The 16,050-nt window shown below is 38.3% G+C and overlaps 1 protein-coding gene across 12 annotated transcripts in view; it reads right to left on the reverse strand.

Moving 5' to 3' along the window:
- L3MBTL4 (L3MBTL histone methyl-lysine binding protein 4) overlaps positions 1-16,050 on the reverse strand; it is a 499,515-nt gene that overhangs the window by 355,927 nt on the left and 127,538 nt on the right. For all 12 annotated transcript variants that reach the window (XM_038543799.1, XM_038543800.1, XM_038543805.1 and 9 more), the window contains one exon: positions 9,851-9,905. In XM_038543799.1, coding sequence (XP_038399727.1) covers positions 9,851-9,905 — 55 coding nt within the window. The remainder of the gene's footprint in view (positions 1-9,850; positions 9,906-16,050) is intronic.

Below are 16,050 nucleotides of genomic sequence, written 5' to 3' on the forward strand. Positions count from 1 at the left end.
GGGATAACGCTCAAAGGACTATCTTTGAATCTTTTAGAATCACTTAATGAACCATATCCCCCAACACCAAAACTACTCCTTGAAAGTACGTTAAGCACTTTTGGAAGCTGTGTTAATTATTCTTCTTCCTCAGGCCACTTAGCTAATTAATCCTTCAGAGCTCTACTAAATTATTACTTTAGGATGCTAAGAGATAAATTCTACTGGCCGGATTGGACCTGATTACATGCCTTTAAAAGATACCCAATTTAAGTGGGAGACATAGCATATTACATAACTTAATTTTTATTTTTTATTTTTTTTTATGTTACCCTTGTATTCACCATCCTGAGTCTTATTCCCATGCTGACAACTGTTGTTTTTAAAGTTTTAATTTTTAGTGTATGATTGTTAGGGAAATTTAAAAATTATATAAAGTTATGGACACATTTTTTCACGTTTGCTAGGTGCATAGTTACATTGCTGTTTTCTTTCTTTTTTTTTTTTAAGATTTTATTTAAGAAAGATAGAGTGGGGAGGAGCAGAGGGAGAAGGACAAGCAGGCCACAGACTAAGCACAGAGCCTGACGTGGGGCTTGATCCCATGGCTCTGAGATCATTACCTGAGCCAAATCAAGAGCTGGACACTTAACTGAGACACCTAGGCTCCCCTACATTACTGTTTTCTATTAAACTTAAGCAAAAGCATAATTTGAGTCTTCTCTCTCTTCTTTTTAATAAGGCTGGCTAATGGTTTATCTATCTTATTAATTCTTTCAAAGAACCAACTCCTGGTTTTGTTGATCTGTTCCACAGTTCTTCTGGTCTCGATTTCGTTGAGTTCTGCTCAAATCTTTATTAACTCCCTTCTTCTCTTGGGTGTAGGATCTATTTGCTGTTTTTTCTCTAGCTCCTTTATGTGTAAGGTTAGCTTCTGTATTTGAGTTCTTTCCAGTGTTTGAATGGATGCTTGTATTGCAATGTATTTCCCCCTTAGGACTGCTTTTGCAGCATCCCAAAGATTTTGAACGGTTGTATCTTCATTCTCATTAGTTTCCATGAATCTTTTTAATTCTTCCTTAATTTCCTGGTTGACCCTTTTATCTTTTAGCAGGATGGTCCTTAACCTCCACGTGTTTGAGGTCCTTCCAAACTTCTTGTTGTGATTTAGTTCTAATTTCAAGGCATTATTGTCTGAGAATATGCAGGGGACAATCCCAATCTTTTGGTATCGGTTCAGACCCGATTTGTGACCCAATATGTGGTCTATTCTGGAGAAAGTTCCATGTGCGCTTGAGAAGAACGTGTATTCAGTTGAGTTTGGATGTAAAGTTCTGTAGATATCTGTGAAATCCATCTGGTCCAGTGTATCATTTAAAGCTCTCGTTTCTTTGGAGATGTTGTGCTTAGAAGACCTATCGAGTATAGAAAGAGCTAGATTGAAGTCACCAAGTATAAGTGTATTATTATCTAAGTATTTCTTCACTTTGGTTAATAATTGATTGATATATTTGGCAGCTCCCACATTCGGGGCATATATATTGAGGATTGTTAAGTCCTCTTGTTGAATAGATCCTTTAAGTATGATATAGTGTCCCTCTTCATCTCTCACTACAGTCTTTGGGGTAAATTTTAGTTTATCTGATATAAGGATGGCTACCCCTGCTTTCTTTTGAGGACCATTTGAATGGTAAATGGTTCTCCAACCTTTTATTTTCAGGCTGTAGGTGTCCTTCTGTCTAAAATGAGTCTCTTGTAGACAGCAAATAGATGGGTCCTGCTTTTTTATCCAGTCTGAAACCCTGCGCCTTTTGATGGGGTCATTAAGCCCGTTCACATTCAGAGTTACTATTGAGAGATATGAGTTTAGTGTCATCATGATATCTATTCAGTCCTTGTTTTTGTGGACTGTTCCACTGAACTTCTTCTTAAAGGGGAATTTTAAGAGTCCCCCTTAAAATTTCTTGCAGAGCTGGTTTGGAGGTCACATATTCTTTTAGTTGCTGCCTGTCTTGGAAGCTCTTTATCTCTCCTTCCGTTTTGAATGAGAGCCTTGCTGGATAAAGTATTCTTGGTTGCATGTTCTTCTCCTTTAGGACCCTGAATATATCCTGCCAGCCCTTTCTGGCCTGCCAGGTCTCTGTGGACAGGTCTGCTGTTACCCTAATACTCCTCCCCCTAAAAGTCAGGGATTTCTTGTCTCTTGCTGCTTTAAGGATCTTCTCTTTATCTTTGGAATTTGCAAGCTTCACTATTAAATGTCGAGGTGTTGAACGGTTTTTATTGATTTTAGGGGGGGATCTCTCTATTTCCTGGATCTGAATGCCTGTTTCCCTTCCCAGATTCGGAAAGTTTTCAGCTAGAATTTGTTCAAATACATATTCTGGCCCTCTGGCCCTTTCGGCGCCCTCGGGAACCCCAATTAAACGTAGGTTTTTCTTTCTCAGGCTGTCGTTTATTTCCCTTAATCTATCTTCATGGTCTTTTAATTGTCTCTTTTTTCCTCAGTTTCCCTCTTTGCTATCAACTTGTCTTCTATGTCACTCACTCGTTCTTCCACCTCGTTAACCCTCGTCGTTAGGACTTCTAGTTTGGATTGCATCTCATTCAATTGATTTTTAATTTCTGCCTGATTAGCTCTAAATTCTGCAGTCATGAAGTCTCTTGAGTCCTTTATACTTTTTTCTAGAGCCACCAGTAGCTGTATAATAGTGCTTCTGAATTGGCTTTCTGACATTGAATTGTAATCCAGATTTTGTAACTCTGTGGGAGAGAGGACTGTTTCTGATTCTTTCTTTTGAGGTGAGGTTTTCCTTCTAGTCATTTTGCTCAGTGCAGAGTGGCCAAAAGCAAGTTGTATTGGGAAAAAGAGAAAAAGAGAGGAGAGAAAGAAGGAAAGAAAAGAGAAAGAGAAAAAAAAGGGAAGAAAAAAAAACACGAAAAAAAAAAAGAAGAAAAAGAGAAAAAGAAAGGAGAAAAAAGGGGGTGGGGGAAGGAAACAAATCAAAAAGCAAAACAAAACAAAACAAAACAAAAACAAAACAAAACAAAACAAAAAAAAAAAACAAAACAAAACAAAAAAAGAACCACGGGGGAGTATCTTCTGATTCTGTGTACTTTAAGTCCCTTGGCTTCTCCTGGAAGTTGTCAGTCTAGCTGGTCTTCTGGGGGAGGGGCCTGTTGTGCTGATTTTCAGGCGTTAGCAGTTGGGGGAGCTGCTCTGCCCCTGCCTGGTGCAGGGCTCAGTGGGGGTTGTTTACCCCGTGAGGCCGCAGGAGGAACAGCCCCAGTGGCGGGGCAGCTCTGGAAACCTGGATTCAGCTCCGGCAGGAACTCTGTGTGCAGGGCCTGGAGGCTCCGGGGCGGGGCCGCTGATCTGCTCAGCTGGGGCAGGAGCGTCCTCGCTGTCCTGGGCCCTCCCGGCCTCTGCCTGTCCCGGGGGAGGCGGGATCCTGGGCTGTGTCCCGGCGCCCTGTGCTCCGGGGCCTGCGCTGTTGGATTCGCGCTCCCGGGCCGCGCAGCCCCCTCCGCGGAGCCGCCGCCCGAGCCCCTCCGAGCTGCTCCGGGTCCCGCCGGGTCCCGCCGTGCGCTGCAGCCCTTAGGGAGCTCGGCGCACTCTCCCGGGGCGCAGGTGCTGTTAGTGTCCCCGGGAGCCCGAGGGCATCCCCGCCCTCCTGGGTCCTGCTCCAACCCCCTGGGAGCCCCTTTCCGCCCGGGAAGGTCGGTGCAGCTCCTGCTCCTCCGGGACGGGGCTGTCCTGTCCTGGGGACACTCGCCCCTGGCCTCAGCCCGGCTCCTCGCGGGGCCCCTCCCCCTTGGAGGCCTTTGTTCCTTTATTTCTTTTTCCCCGTCTTCCTACCTTGATAGAAGCGCGAACTCTTCTCACTGTTGCATTCCAGGTGTTCTCTCTTTAATTCTCAGGCCGAATTCATAGATTTTCAGGATGATTGGAAGGTTTTCTAGGTAATTTGGTGGGGACAGGTGATTTGGGGACCCTGCTCTTCCGCCATCTTGCTCCTCCCAGCCCATAACTTAATTTTTAAAAGCCAAATGCCCTAGGATATGCTGAGAGAAAACATAATAGGGAGAAAAACACAAAATAAGCAAAGTAGTGAAGATAATGAGGTTATGAAGGAAACAGCTACTTGGATGAGGCCAGAAGAAGAGGACTCTAGGCTGAAGACACCATTCTTCAGATAGCAAGATCTAGACTGCATATTCTGTTGGACTGAAGCAAAACAGGGGAAGGCAAGGTTTGGTGGCAGGTATCAGTCAGATGCCAGATGCTTAGCGGCCTCTAATGATAATCTAGAGGGGCACCTGGGTTCAGTTGGTTAAACATCTGCCTTCAGCTCAGGTCATGATCTCAGGATCCTAGGATTGAACCCACATCGGGCTCTCTGCTCAGTGGAGCTTCTCCCTCTTCCTCTGCTTCCCTCTTCTGCATATTTTCTGTCTCTCTCTCAAATAAATAAATAAAATCTTTAGAAAGGAAGGAAAGGAGGGAGGAAGGAAGGCAGACAGGCAAGCAGGTCGGCCAGCCTTTTACTAACAGAATTTCAGATCTTAGCTAGGGAAGAGAGGGTTTAAAAAAAAAAAAAAAAACACTAAACAATTGAAAATGATTAAGTTGGAAGATATTATTTGAGAGATCCAATAGAGATGAGTGGAGAAAAGTTGGGAATTGTTTGGCGAGACGTAAGGGTACATAAGAAGGAGGGGTCGAGAATGTCTCCAGAACTCTAGACTGACTCCAAGTGGAAAATGGTGCTACAGGAGAAGCAGATTCAAGATCTGGGAACAAAGAGTTCACCTGTAAAGGCTATGCGAAATCTAAAAAGTAAGAAAAATAAGAAGAGGGAAGCTTCCACTGATTTGGGAGGTCCCTCATTCCATTCAATGGACAAAATGTTGGTGACCATCCATGTGGCGCTGGTGTGAGAGGTAAGAAGAGTTGTAGGGGGATGACTGAGTATAGATGCCAGATGGTGAGGACAGGATAAGTTGTTGGCAAGTAAGGAAACAATATGGCTCTCGAGAAACTCCCAGGCTGATAGCAACTTCCAGCCACAAATAACAAGACAAGAGACTCTGGAGTAAAGGAAATCTGCACCCAGTGATAACGCAAAGTGATATTCAGGACTGGATTTGGAAACAGAAAACGCATTAGTAGAAGAATTGGTGGATTTGAATAAAGTATACAGTTTATTGATCGTGATGTACAATGTTAATTTCTTAGTTCTGACAAATATATAAGATATTGAGGTTAGCAGAAATTCGGTGAGGGGCATACAGGACTGTCTGTACTACCTTCACAACTTTTCTCAAATCTAAAATTATTCCAAAATGAAAAGTTTACTTAAAAAAAGGGAAGAAATCCCAAAACAGACATTCTAACAGCACTCTCCACTGCACAAACTGAAGCTTTTAATGTTCAGAAGTTTCCAAATTTATTTTTCAATCTTGACCTGATAACCTGACTGTACCATGATTACCTGATTACCTACCTACTGAATTGTAAAACAAACAAACAAACAAAAAAACTTAGAAAATATAGAAAGAATTCTTCTACTTCACAACTTGGAGATAATAATTGTTAACATCTTTCTTTCTATCCTATAGATGTGATTTTTTTTTCAACCATCACTGAGATTACTATCCTGAGCTTTCTGTCTTCTCCCTTAATATGTTATCATAAGCTTTCCCTGCCATGTAATTCTTTTTTTAAAAAAGCACTTAAGATGCCTGGGTGGCTCAGCAGTTGAATGTCTGCCTTTGGCTCAGGTCATGATCCCGGGATCCTGGGATTGAGTCCCACATCAGGCTCCTTGCGTGGAGCCTGCTTCTTCCTCTGCCTGTGTCTCTACCTCTCTCTGTCTCTCATAAATCAATAATAAATAATCTTTTTTTTTAAAAAAAGCACTCAAATGACACACAATTGCCCACATACAGTAGACTTGAAAAATCTATTCCAAATTCAATGGACATTTACATTATTTCCAACTTTTCCCCATTTATAATTAGTACCACAATGAATATCCTATGCATAAATTCCATGCAGATGACTTATTTCATTGGGAGAAATTCCAGAACTTCCTGAGTTGAAGGAAATGTTCATTTAAATTTCTGATAAATGCCATTAATATGTCCCCCAAAACAATGGAACAACTGGTACTCCCAACAGCTGTGTACAGACAGCCAGCTCCCCCAACCCCAGTGGTATCAGTCTGTTTTTAATTACTGTTAATTGGGAGGCTTAAAAAATGTTCATCATTACATTTAAATATGTATTTCTTTGCTTCCTAGTAAGACTAAATGTATTCAACACATTTATGTTTTAGCTACCTTCATTCACTCTTCCATGAATTGCCTGTTCACACTTTGTCTGCTTCTGCACTGAGATTTTAGTGTATCTTACTTAGTATTTTCTAAATCCATTGTGTTTACGGACCTTCTGTCAGTAGTTGTGGTAAATATTTGCTAGTTTATTATTTCCATTTTAATTTTATTATGATGTTCTTTGATGTATAAAGCTTAATTTGGAGGTGTATACATCTTATTTTCCTTTATAATTTCTTCTACTCTTTTTGTGTTTATAAAGACCTCACTGCCCCAACACTGAACCAAATATTAGCATTAGTTAAAAACATTTAAAATTTAGAAGGAGAAAAGCCAGATCACTTGTCTAACTGAAGAAATGGGCTGTTTTTATCTTGGAGACTTCAAATGTAGAGGTCTGGGATTACGCAGTGATTGATAATACTAATTGGATACCTTCCGTCATAAATCATTATTAACAAATAATACTTACTAAAACAAACCTTTTCTTAGGAGTATCCAAGACAATTGCTAAATTTTTTGAATCACCAGGAATAATATAGCTCAGAGAGTGTCCAAAAGAACCAAACAAAATTAACTTTGGGTCATGATTATGTCAGGAAAAATCTAGTTCAGCTATATTACACAGCTATATTACACAGCTATAATAGCACCTTACTTAGTAGCTCTTACTCTTCACATCACATTTCTAAGCAAGATTCATTTTCTCTACTTTTGTCTTAATAGCTATGAAGAAGGGAGAATGTTAAATAACAGGTAAAGTAGAAAGGGCACAGGCTTTAGAACTTGCTAGATGTAGGTTCAAATCCCGGATCCACCATTCACGAATTGTTTTCCCTAAAACAGTCAAAGGGCCTCTCAAAGCTTCATCATCTGTAACACAGGAGGCACTACTAGTGGCACAGATTGCACATTCAATAAATTATTTTGTAATGATTTTCAAAGAAATGCCTTCCTTGTTGTAAAATCAGGACTAAGAATCAAGTGTTTACTTTTCAATACAATTTTCTGTTCACATATAAAGACATATGTGTAACATTATTTATTTATTTATTTTTAATTTTTTAATTTATTTTTTATTGGTGTTCAATTTACCAACATACAGAATAACCCCCAGTGCCCGTCACCCATTCACTCCCACCCCCCGCCCTCCTCCCCTTCTACCACCCTAGTTCGTTTCCCAGAGTTAGCAGTCTTTACGTTCTGTCTCCCTTTCTGATATTTCTCACACATTTCTTCTCCCTTCCCTTATATTCCCTTTCACTATTATTTATATTCCCCAAATGAATGTGTACCTTTAAAGCAAAGTAATCTTTGTTATTATTTTTAAGACATCAGTAAGTGACTAATTCTTTTTTGTTTCACAAGCAGTCTCCAGAAAAATATTAAACAATTTCCAGAAATTATAAGAAGAAAATCCCCACTGTAATATTACACCAATAGACAATTTAGGGAATAGTTTCCTTCATCCCACTAAAAGCAGTACCTGAAAATTCTCTCAAAATTCTCTCTCATTCAATTTCCATTTCAACTATAAGTTTGTTGCATCTGTAGACACAAACCAAATCCCAACCTTCTTCTAAGCCCGTAGCTATGTTCAACAGAACCAACCACCTCAGATTTGGGAAGAATAAACCACAGGTGAAACTTTCGAGAATGGACTGCTGCCATAAAAATGAGTCTGACAGTGGAAGAACAATGGCAAAAAGTCACTTTCTATTAAAACTGAAAAAAACTATTTACAATAAACATATATTTGGCTATAATGGAATTATGAATACAAAATTACTAAAACATCTTAGTTTTGAGGCTGAACATTCTTTAAATTGTTGGCCTAACTGCATCTTCTTTTCTACAATGAATATTTCAAACATAGAATAAGAGAACCTAAAACAATTTGCATTAGTATGAAAATGTAGCTACAGAGGAGAACAACAACTTAATAAATCACAATCTCTCTCTCATAAGAAAAAAATAATGTTTAGAAAAACTCTGCTATTAAGGCCAGGTACAGTCCAAATTTATTTCTAGAATTCCAGTGTTGCATAACTAAAGCATATTTCAATGGAGCTGAACATCAAGTTACATAATTACCAAATTACTGCATTCTATTTTGCTTTTTCAGCAAAGAACATGATGGGACTGGCTGACAGCAAGAGAAGAAAAGAATTTAAAGCAGCATATTTTGCTTATAGCAGAAAACAACTTTTATTTTAAAAGAATTTAGATGGAAGATCACAAATTTTCAATATTCTGTTCCCAAATTAAGCAATATAAAATGATCATTAAAAACCTCAATTTTTGCTTGCCATTTTGTCAAGGTATTTTTAGTTGTTTCCATTGTTTATTTTTTAAAAAAGCTCACTCAACAAATATTTAACATAGTTTTCAATATCATTAGAAAAGATTTATCAAATTTATATGCTTCCTTCCATGGAGAGGAGCACAAATGTGGGCCATTCAACTACATTTTACAGAAAATTTAATAACAGTCATCTGCTTGTATAGCAACAATCACAAAATAATGTAATATATATTCTAGGGAAGTACCATCTCTATTTGTTGATTTAAATTTAAAACATCAGAGGGGCGCCTGGGTGGCTCAGTTAAGCATCTGACTAGATTTCAGTTCAACTCATGATCTCAGGGTCATGAGATCGAGCCCCTCACTGGGCTCTTGCACTGGGCATGGAGCCTGCCTAAGATTCTCTCTCTCCCTCTGCCCTTCCCCCGCTTGCTCTCTCTCTTAAAAAAAATAAATAATTACAAATAAGTAAACAAATAAATTTAAAATGTCGGAGTATTCACTGAATATTAAAAAGCTGTTATCTAAAACCTGCTGATTTATTAATAGCCAAAATGAGGGATATTCATTTAGAGCAAATGTACAATCTCCACTAAAACATAACTTCAATGGAAGAGGACAAATGCAATCATTAAAAGATTAAACTACTCTGGGAACAGCTCAAGCAGAGAATTATAATAAACTAAGTAGCCTCTCTTATTGTTTATTCTCAGGAAAGGTTTATAAATCAGAAGCTGTTTTACTTAAAGCATTTTTAAAAGGCAAACAAGATCAGAGCTTCAGATTTTTTTCTTGATGTATATATTTGAAAATCTTAAATGACTAATAAAGTCTACAGAAGAGTCAATAAATAAATTTATTGGCAGTGTCAATAAATGATACTATGATTATAGACTTAAATTAATAAACCTAGTGGCGCCTGGTTGGCTCAGACGGTTAAGCATCTGCCATAGGCTCAAGTCATGATCCTGGGGTTTTGGGATCCAGCCCTGTGTCAGCCTCCCTGCTCAGTGGGGAGTCTGCTTGTCTCTCTCCCTCTCCCCCTCCCCCTGCTCATGCTCTCTCTTACTCCCTCTCTCTCTCATGAATAAATAAAAATCTTTTTAAAAAATTAATAAACCTAAAACAACAAAACAATAAACCTAAAACAACAAAAGCTATCTAATAGAAACTTCATTTAAAAGTTATTCATTGAGGACCAAAACTATAAAGGATGGTGATGATTACCGTGACTCAATGGGGTTGCATCATCCATGGGCTTCTTTTCTTCTTCAGCTTGCTCCTAGAACACATAAAATGTGGTTTAGACTGTATTTTTGGATAACTGTTTGACACACTGGAAACTAACTTTTCTGTGTGCAGGAAGCCAAGCCATGAAAAGCACCATAAAGACAGGGACAATACATCAGTAGCCAGCACCATCAAGTGGGTGTGCAAACCCCAGGAGGCATGCCATGATCCATAGGAGTAATCCTTTATTACTGTCTTAATTCTTTGTTGGCTAAAATCCAAAAAGAATAACAGCAATAACAGTTAATGCTGAAGTTGATAAGGGTGTCTCCCTACTGCCTGGGTGTGACAGTCACACCAGAGGCAGGCACGGAAGAGGCAAGTCCACACCAAAGCCAAGGTCTCCACCATACCTTTTCCTTCAGCCTACTGGCATCTAGAATAGTTTATTAGGGCTCAGTTAAGATTATGTTGTCTAATTTTAGAGGTGCCTGAGTGGCTCAGACAGTTAAGTGTCTGCCATTGGCTCAGGTCATGATCCTGGGGTCCTGGGATGGAGCCCCACATTGGGCTCCTTGCTCAGCAGGGAGTCTGCTTCTCCCTCTTCCTCTGCCCCTCAACCCTGCTTGTACTCTCCACTTTTGTACTCTCTCTCTCTTTCTACTCTGCTCTCTCTCCCTAAGTAAATAAAATCATAAAAAAAACTACATTCCCTAATTTTACCCAAACTGACCTGCAGAGAAGAGACAAATGACTTCAAAGATTCCTTCGAAAAAACCAAAGACTGAATACAACCAACAACACAAGTGCCCAATAGGAACAGGGCAGAGGTTCCCTCCACAGAGCAGGTAATTCAGCAGACACACTCTCGTGGCAACTCTGGAGGGAAGGTTGACCACCTAACAAAGACTAAGGTGACAACTGCTTTTTGTAAAAGATAAAGAAGAAAAAAGCATTTGTTAATGGGTATCCAGAAATGTGTTTCATTTACATAATTTTGTGGCCATAGACAATGTATGCCCCCTACACAAATTCACAATTATACACTTAAAAATTGGGGAACAGAGTTTCCCAATTCTAACATCCTCCAAATGAAGGGTTTCAGCAGGCTTTGAAGTCACTTTTGGAAATATAAATATGCAACACTTTTGATTGGTTCCCAAGAAAAACAGGGAAGATGAAAATTCAGTAGCTGAAATACACAAAAACCTTCACATAATTGATGGGGGATGCTGAGAAATGAGTGTTATGACTTAGTAGGTTTGGCAAATAATCACTTCTTCAAGTTAGCTCTATATCTCTTTGGGATATATCTTTTTAAGCTATGCCAAGGGGGACTGCCCCTGTTTTCTCAGGACTAACACAATCACAGCACTGAAGTCTCATACTTGGGGAACTCCTAGGCTCTAGACAAACCAGGATAGTCAGTCATCCTGGCTGTGACAACCATTACAATCAAACCTAAAAAGCAGACTGCAGATAATGGCAACACAAAGCTTTGAATCAAGCTTTCAAAAAAGAATCATGCATATTAATATTTTAATTATAGCAAACTTGTTTGTAACTGTTAAAATAAATACTGTTAATTTTGTTTTTATATTACACATTTTTAGTTTCTTTTTTGGTCTATAGTTTTGAGGTACAAAATACAATTTATATAATAGTAAATCATACAATTTTCAAATAAACAAATAATCCACATATATTGAGATACGTACGTGACCAATGTTTCTTTAATGATGGGGAAGCAAATCAAGCTACCACTTGACAATATGGCCATATACAACTGATTGTGCTGGAATGCCTAACCTTGATATCTTTCTATATACATAATTTGTTTTTTTGAATTCATATCGTTCAAGGCAAAAAAATAAACATAGAATGAAGTAGTACAGTGAAAACTTTCCCACCCATCTTCCTCCATCTAGCCAATTCACAGTACCTCCACCCAGTAATCACTGTTATTAGACTCTAATACATCCTTGCCAAGTTTTCTTTATGAAAATACAAAGAAACATGAATATATATTCTTATTTTCCTGCTCTTACACACAAAGGTAGCACATTATAATACTGTTTTCTACCGCTTTTTTCATTTAACAAAATACCTCAGAGATCTTTGTCAGGTTATGAAGACCATTCTCCATCTTTCTTCACAGCTGCACAGTATTATACTTAATGGATATTTCAGGATTTACCTAACTGGTTCCATATTTATGGATGTTTAGGTTGTTTCTAATCTTTTTTCCCTGTCATATAATGCTAGAGTGAAAAATTATCACTTATGTCATTTTGCATATGTGCAAGGGTATCTATGGAATGACTTCTCTTCTCAGAAGCAAAACTGACAGGGAATACCTGGGTGGCTCAATTAGTTCAGCATCAGATTCTTGGTTTCAACTCAGGTCATGAACCTGATCAGGGTCATGAAATCAAGCCCCAAGTTGGGCTCCACACTCAGCATGGAGTCTGTTTGAGATTCTCCCTCTGCCCCTCTCCCTGCTCATGCTTGCCTATTCTCTCTTTCAAACAAATAAGTAAATCTTGTGGCGAGGGGGGGAGAAGTGAAACTGCTGGTTAACAGAGACTCATGTTTTCCTGCTGCTAATCCTCACATGAGGTGCCCCATTCAACAGCCCCATAAGCCTTGGATCAGGGCCTGTTTTCCTACAGTCTTGTCAACAAGCTATGTTATCAAATTTTGGGGTGTTTGCCAAGATGAATAGTGAAAAATATCTCACTATAGTTTTAATTTGCATGTTCCATTATGAAGAAATTGAAGATTACTTTGTATATTTAAAAGCCACTTGTATTTCCTTTATCCTGTGAAATACTTTTTTTAAGATTTTTAAAAATTTATTCATGAGAGACACAGAGAGAGATAAAGACACAGGCAGAGGCAGAAGGAGGCTCCTTGCGGGGAGCCTGATGTGGGACTCAATCACAGGACCCCAAGATCACACCCTGAGCTGAAAGCAGACGCTTAACCACTAAGCCACCCAGCCATCCCCTGTGAAATATCTTTTTTACATCCTTGGTCCATTTTCTGTTGGAATGATTACTCATCTTTGGGTCTTGATAAATTAGGAAGATTAGTCCTATTGAGATGAATTTCTTTTTTTCCCAGTTTGTCATTTGTCTTTTTCACTTATCTTAGGATATTTTTTAAATGGCAGAGAAATTTTTGTTGTTTAAGAGAGGATATTATCAAACTTTTCATTCATTGTTTCTCGATTTGAGTAATAGAAAATCCTTTTCTACTCCCAATTATAAAAACCTCCTATTTTATGTATTACATTTGTGGCTTATTTCCTACATTTGAATCTTTGATAAACACTGAATTTGAGCCAGGCTATATTTTTAAGTAGACATCCCTTCTCTTCCCATGCTAAACTGGGTAGTTTACTGAAGCCTGGAAATATCATATACAAATCTATATCATTAGGCTATCACATTGCACTACCATCATCTTTTTATCAGTTTCACCTGCTTTGATGAGCTTACTGAAGGCAGACAGTATCTTAACCATTTTTCATCCCCAAAACATTACATAACACCTAATCTAGCTCAGAAAATATTTGCTGAATGAAGGCATAAATGCAAGTATTTCTACTTGGCAGGCTTCACATCCAAGGAAATCACAGATATCCTTATGCAATTAATAAAATGGCATCCTGATAAAAACTATAATCCAGCTCTTCTCAAAATTTAACATGCAACTGGATCACTTGGTTATTGTGTTAAAATGCAGATCTTGATCCTGTAGGTCTGGGATTGGGCCTGAGGTTACCATTTTCCAACAAGCCCCAGCTGAAGGTCTGTGGACTACATCATGAGCCTCACAGGGCCATTTACTAGGCAGGAGATGGAAGTAGAGAAGCCATAACCCAATCTCCATCTACCTGTGTTCTACTGCATGTGAAATGATGAACTGAATCAGTCTAATTTTCTATGGCAGCTCTTTACCCCAATTTCATCCCTTTTTACCCACTCAATACACAGGAAATTTACATAATTCAAAACAACACTAGTATCTTCTCATAAAGGTTCTACTGCAAAAACTGAAACGGTAACAAGAAATAGTATTCAAGAGTTGATTATGTGAGCACAACAGTTACTGATGCATTTTTATAATCACTGTATCATTCAAACATAAAAAGAAATACATAATAATGCTGTCTATCACTCTGTTAGATTAGGATGTTTGGTTCACACTTCTTTATTTGCTACTGAAATTCTGCCTAGATAGAAGAAACATATTCCTCCCAAAAATAACATTACCTCTCACTTCAGAGTTAAATTACCCACACTCCTTATGTCCATGTTTTTAGACGAATCAAGGTTATATGTAGACATACACCTGGAAGATCACAATTTTGTATTTAAGAATAAATTTATGTTTCTCTTAAGACACACTGATCTCATTTTTTGGACAATTTCGCAAATAAAGAGCATTTAATACCATACAATAGAACAAGGAAAAATGCTGAATTCGGGATCAGGTGACCTAAGGCCAAATCCCAACCTCATCCACAAAAGTATGTAACTGTAAACACATGACATATATTATCTGTACCTAATTTCTCTTGTCTATAAAATAAAGCAATTGGACTAAATGTTCCAAGACTCCTGCTAGCTTTAAAACTCTTTGCTTCTGTCTGAGCTAATTAATTATTTCATGAAGGTAATAAATCCACATTGCTATTAATGAATAGACAGCTAATTAAAAAAAAAAAAAGGAAAAGAAAAACTAGCACTTTTCGTTATCTTCCCAGACAGAACACTTAAGGAAATAAGTATGAACTGAGAAAAATAAAACCATTACTGTGATTTCTCAGGTTTCAAACTTTAGTTTTGAAAATTGAAAATAAAGCTTTAGGGAAAAAAAAACCCAGCATTCTGAAAAAGGGGAGATAGTGTGGTTCAAGGAACATTAAAAAAGGCTTTGCTATGGTACATTTCCATTTGCCAATTTCAAATGCATTATTTTGGAAGAAAGGATTATAAGATGGGAAAATAACCAATAAGGCTGCATGTTCTGTTACCTCCTGAAGGACCTGGATGCATCATATACTTTTACTACAAGTTATAATGATTTTTCTAATTAATCAATGTCTATATTTCCTTATCTATGAATTCCAATCAAAGAAGTAAAACAAAGGATTTTCACCCACTGATCTGTGATTAACAATTTCAAGCCCTCACCCTGAAACTGCCAGAGACTGCCCCTTCCTCTCTCACCCTCAGACCAGTCTCTGGAGCACAGGAAGATGACCCAGCACTTATTGTTCCTCATCCATGAGAATAGCGGGTGATACCTACTGGTGTCACAGACTATGGAACACTGAAACATTTGGTAACTCCAGTGTTAAACCAGCATTTGAATTTCACTTGCTGTCTCAAGTTTACTTTTCAAATTCTCTTTTTCTCTGATTCACTGTGGGTGACAAATTGAAGACAAATGAAATTAGCCTTTCAGATGAAAAAAAACGAAAAAACAGGAAAGGATTACTTTCCATTGCTCTACTGGAATTCAGATTCAGACAGAGAAGGAAATGATCTCATTCAATTCAAATATCCAATAATATAGCTAATCTCTGAATGAAAATCTCTCTCTAGTATTTCTACTAATCATGTTTTTTATTTTCCATATTTTATAATACTTTGACATTCTGGAGGCTTGTGAATAGGGGAACTAATTCCTAGAGAGAGCAAACAATTTGCCCGTGATCATGCCAATCACTGAGTCCTTATCTCCCTCACCCCTATTTATCAGGTTCCTACATTTCCTACAGCCCTAAATCATCCCAGGGCCAGGTACCAGACAATAGAGACAGCCCCTGAGCCAGAAACTACAGAAATTATTCAGACCAGCCAATCCTAAACCCCCATAGTTTCCTGATTCTCCTCCGCATCCATTCCTTTCTGTAAAAAATACAACTAAGGCTCTTGCTCACGTTTTTCCCCTCACCCTTTCTGTCCCTGAAGAGACTGGTGCTTCCTGATATGATGCTGCATAGTGTGGTGTGCTCCCCCCTTGGGAAATGTGAGTGATAAACCTTTTTTTTTTTCCAATGGAAGTCATCTATAGATCTGTTAGCCTCACTTCACCTGAATAAAAACAAAATCCCAGGTATATTTTAAAACAATATTGGCTAAGACTTTCACAAAAATAAAAGGGAAAAAATCTAAAATAGC

The sequence above is a fragment of the Canis lupus genome, chromosome 7 (genome assembly GCF_011100685.1).
Source record: "Canis lupus familiaris isolate Mischka breed German Shepherd chromosome 7, alternate assembly UU_Cfam_GSD_1.0, whole genome shotgun sequence".
Taxonomy (NCBI): Eukaryota; Metazoa; Chordata; class Mammalia; order Carnivora; family Canidae; genus Canis; species Canis lupus.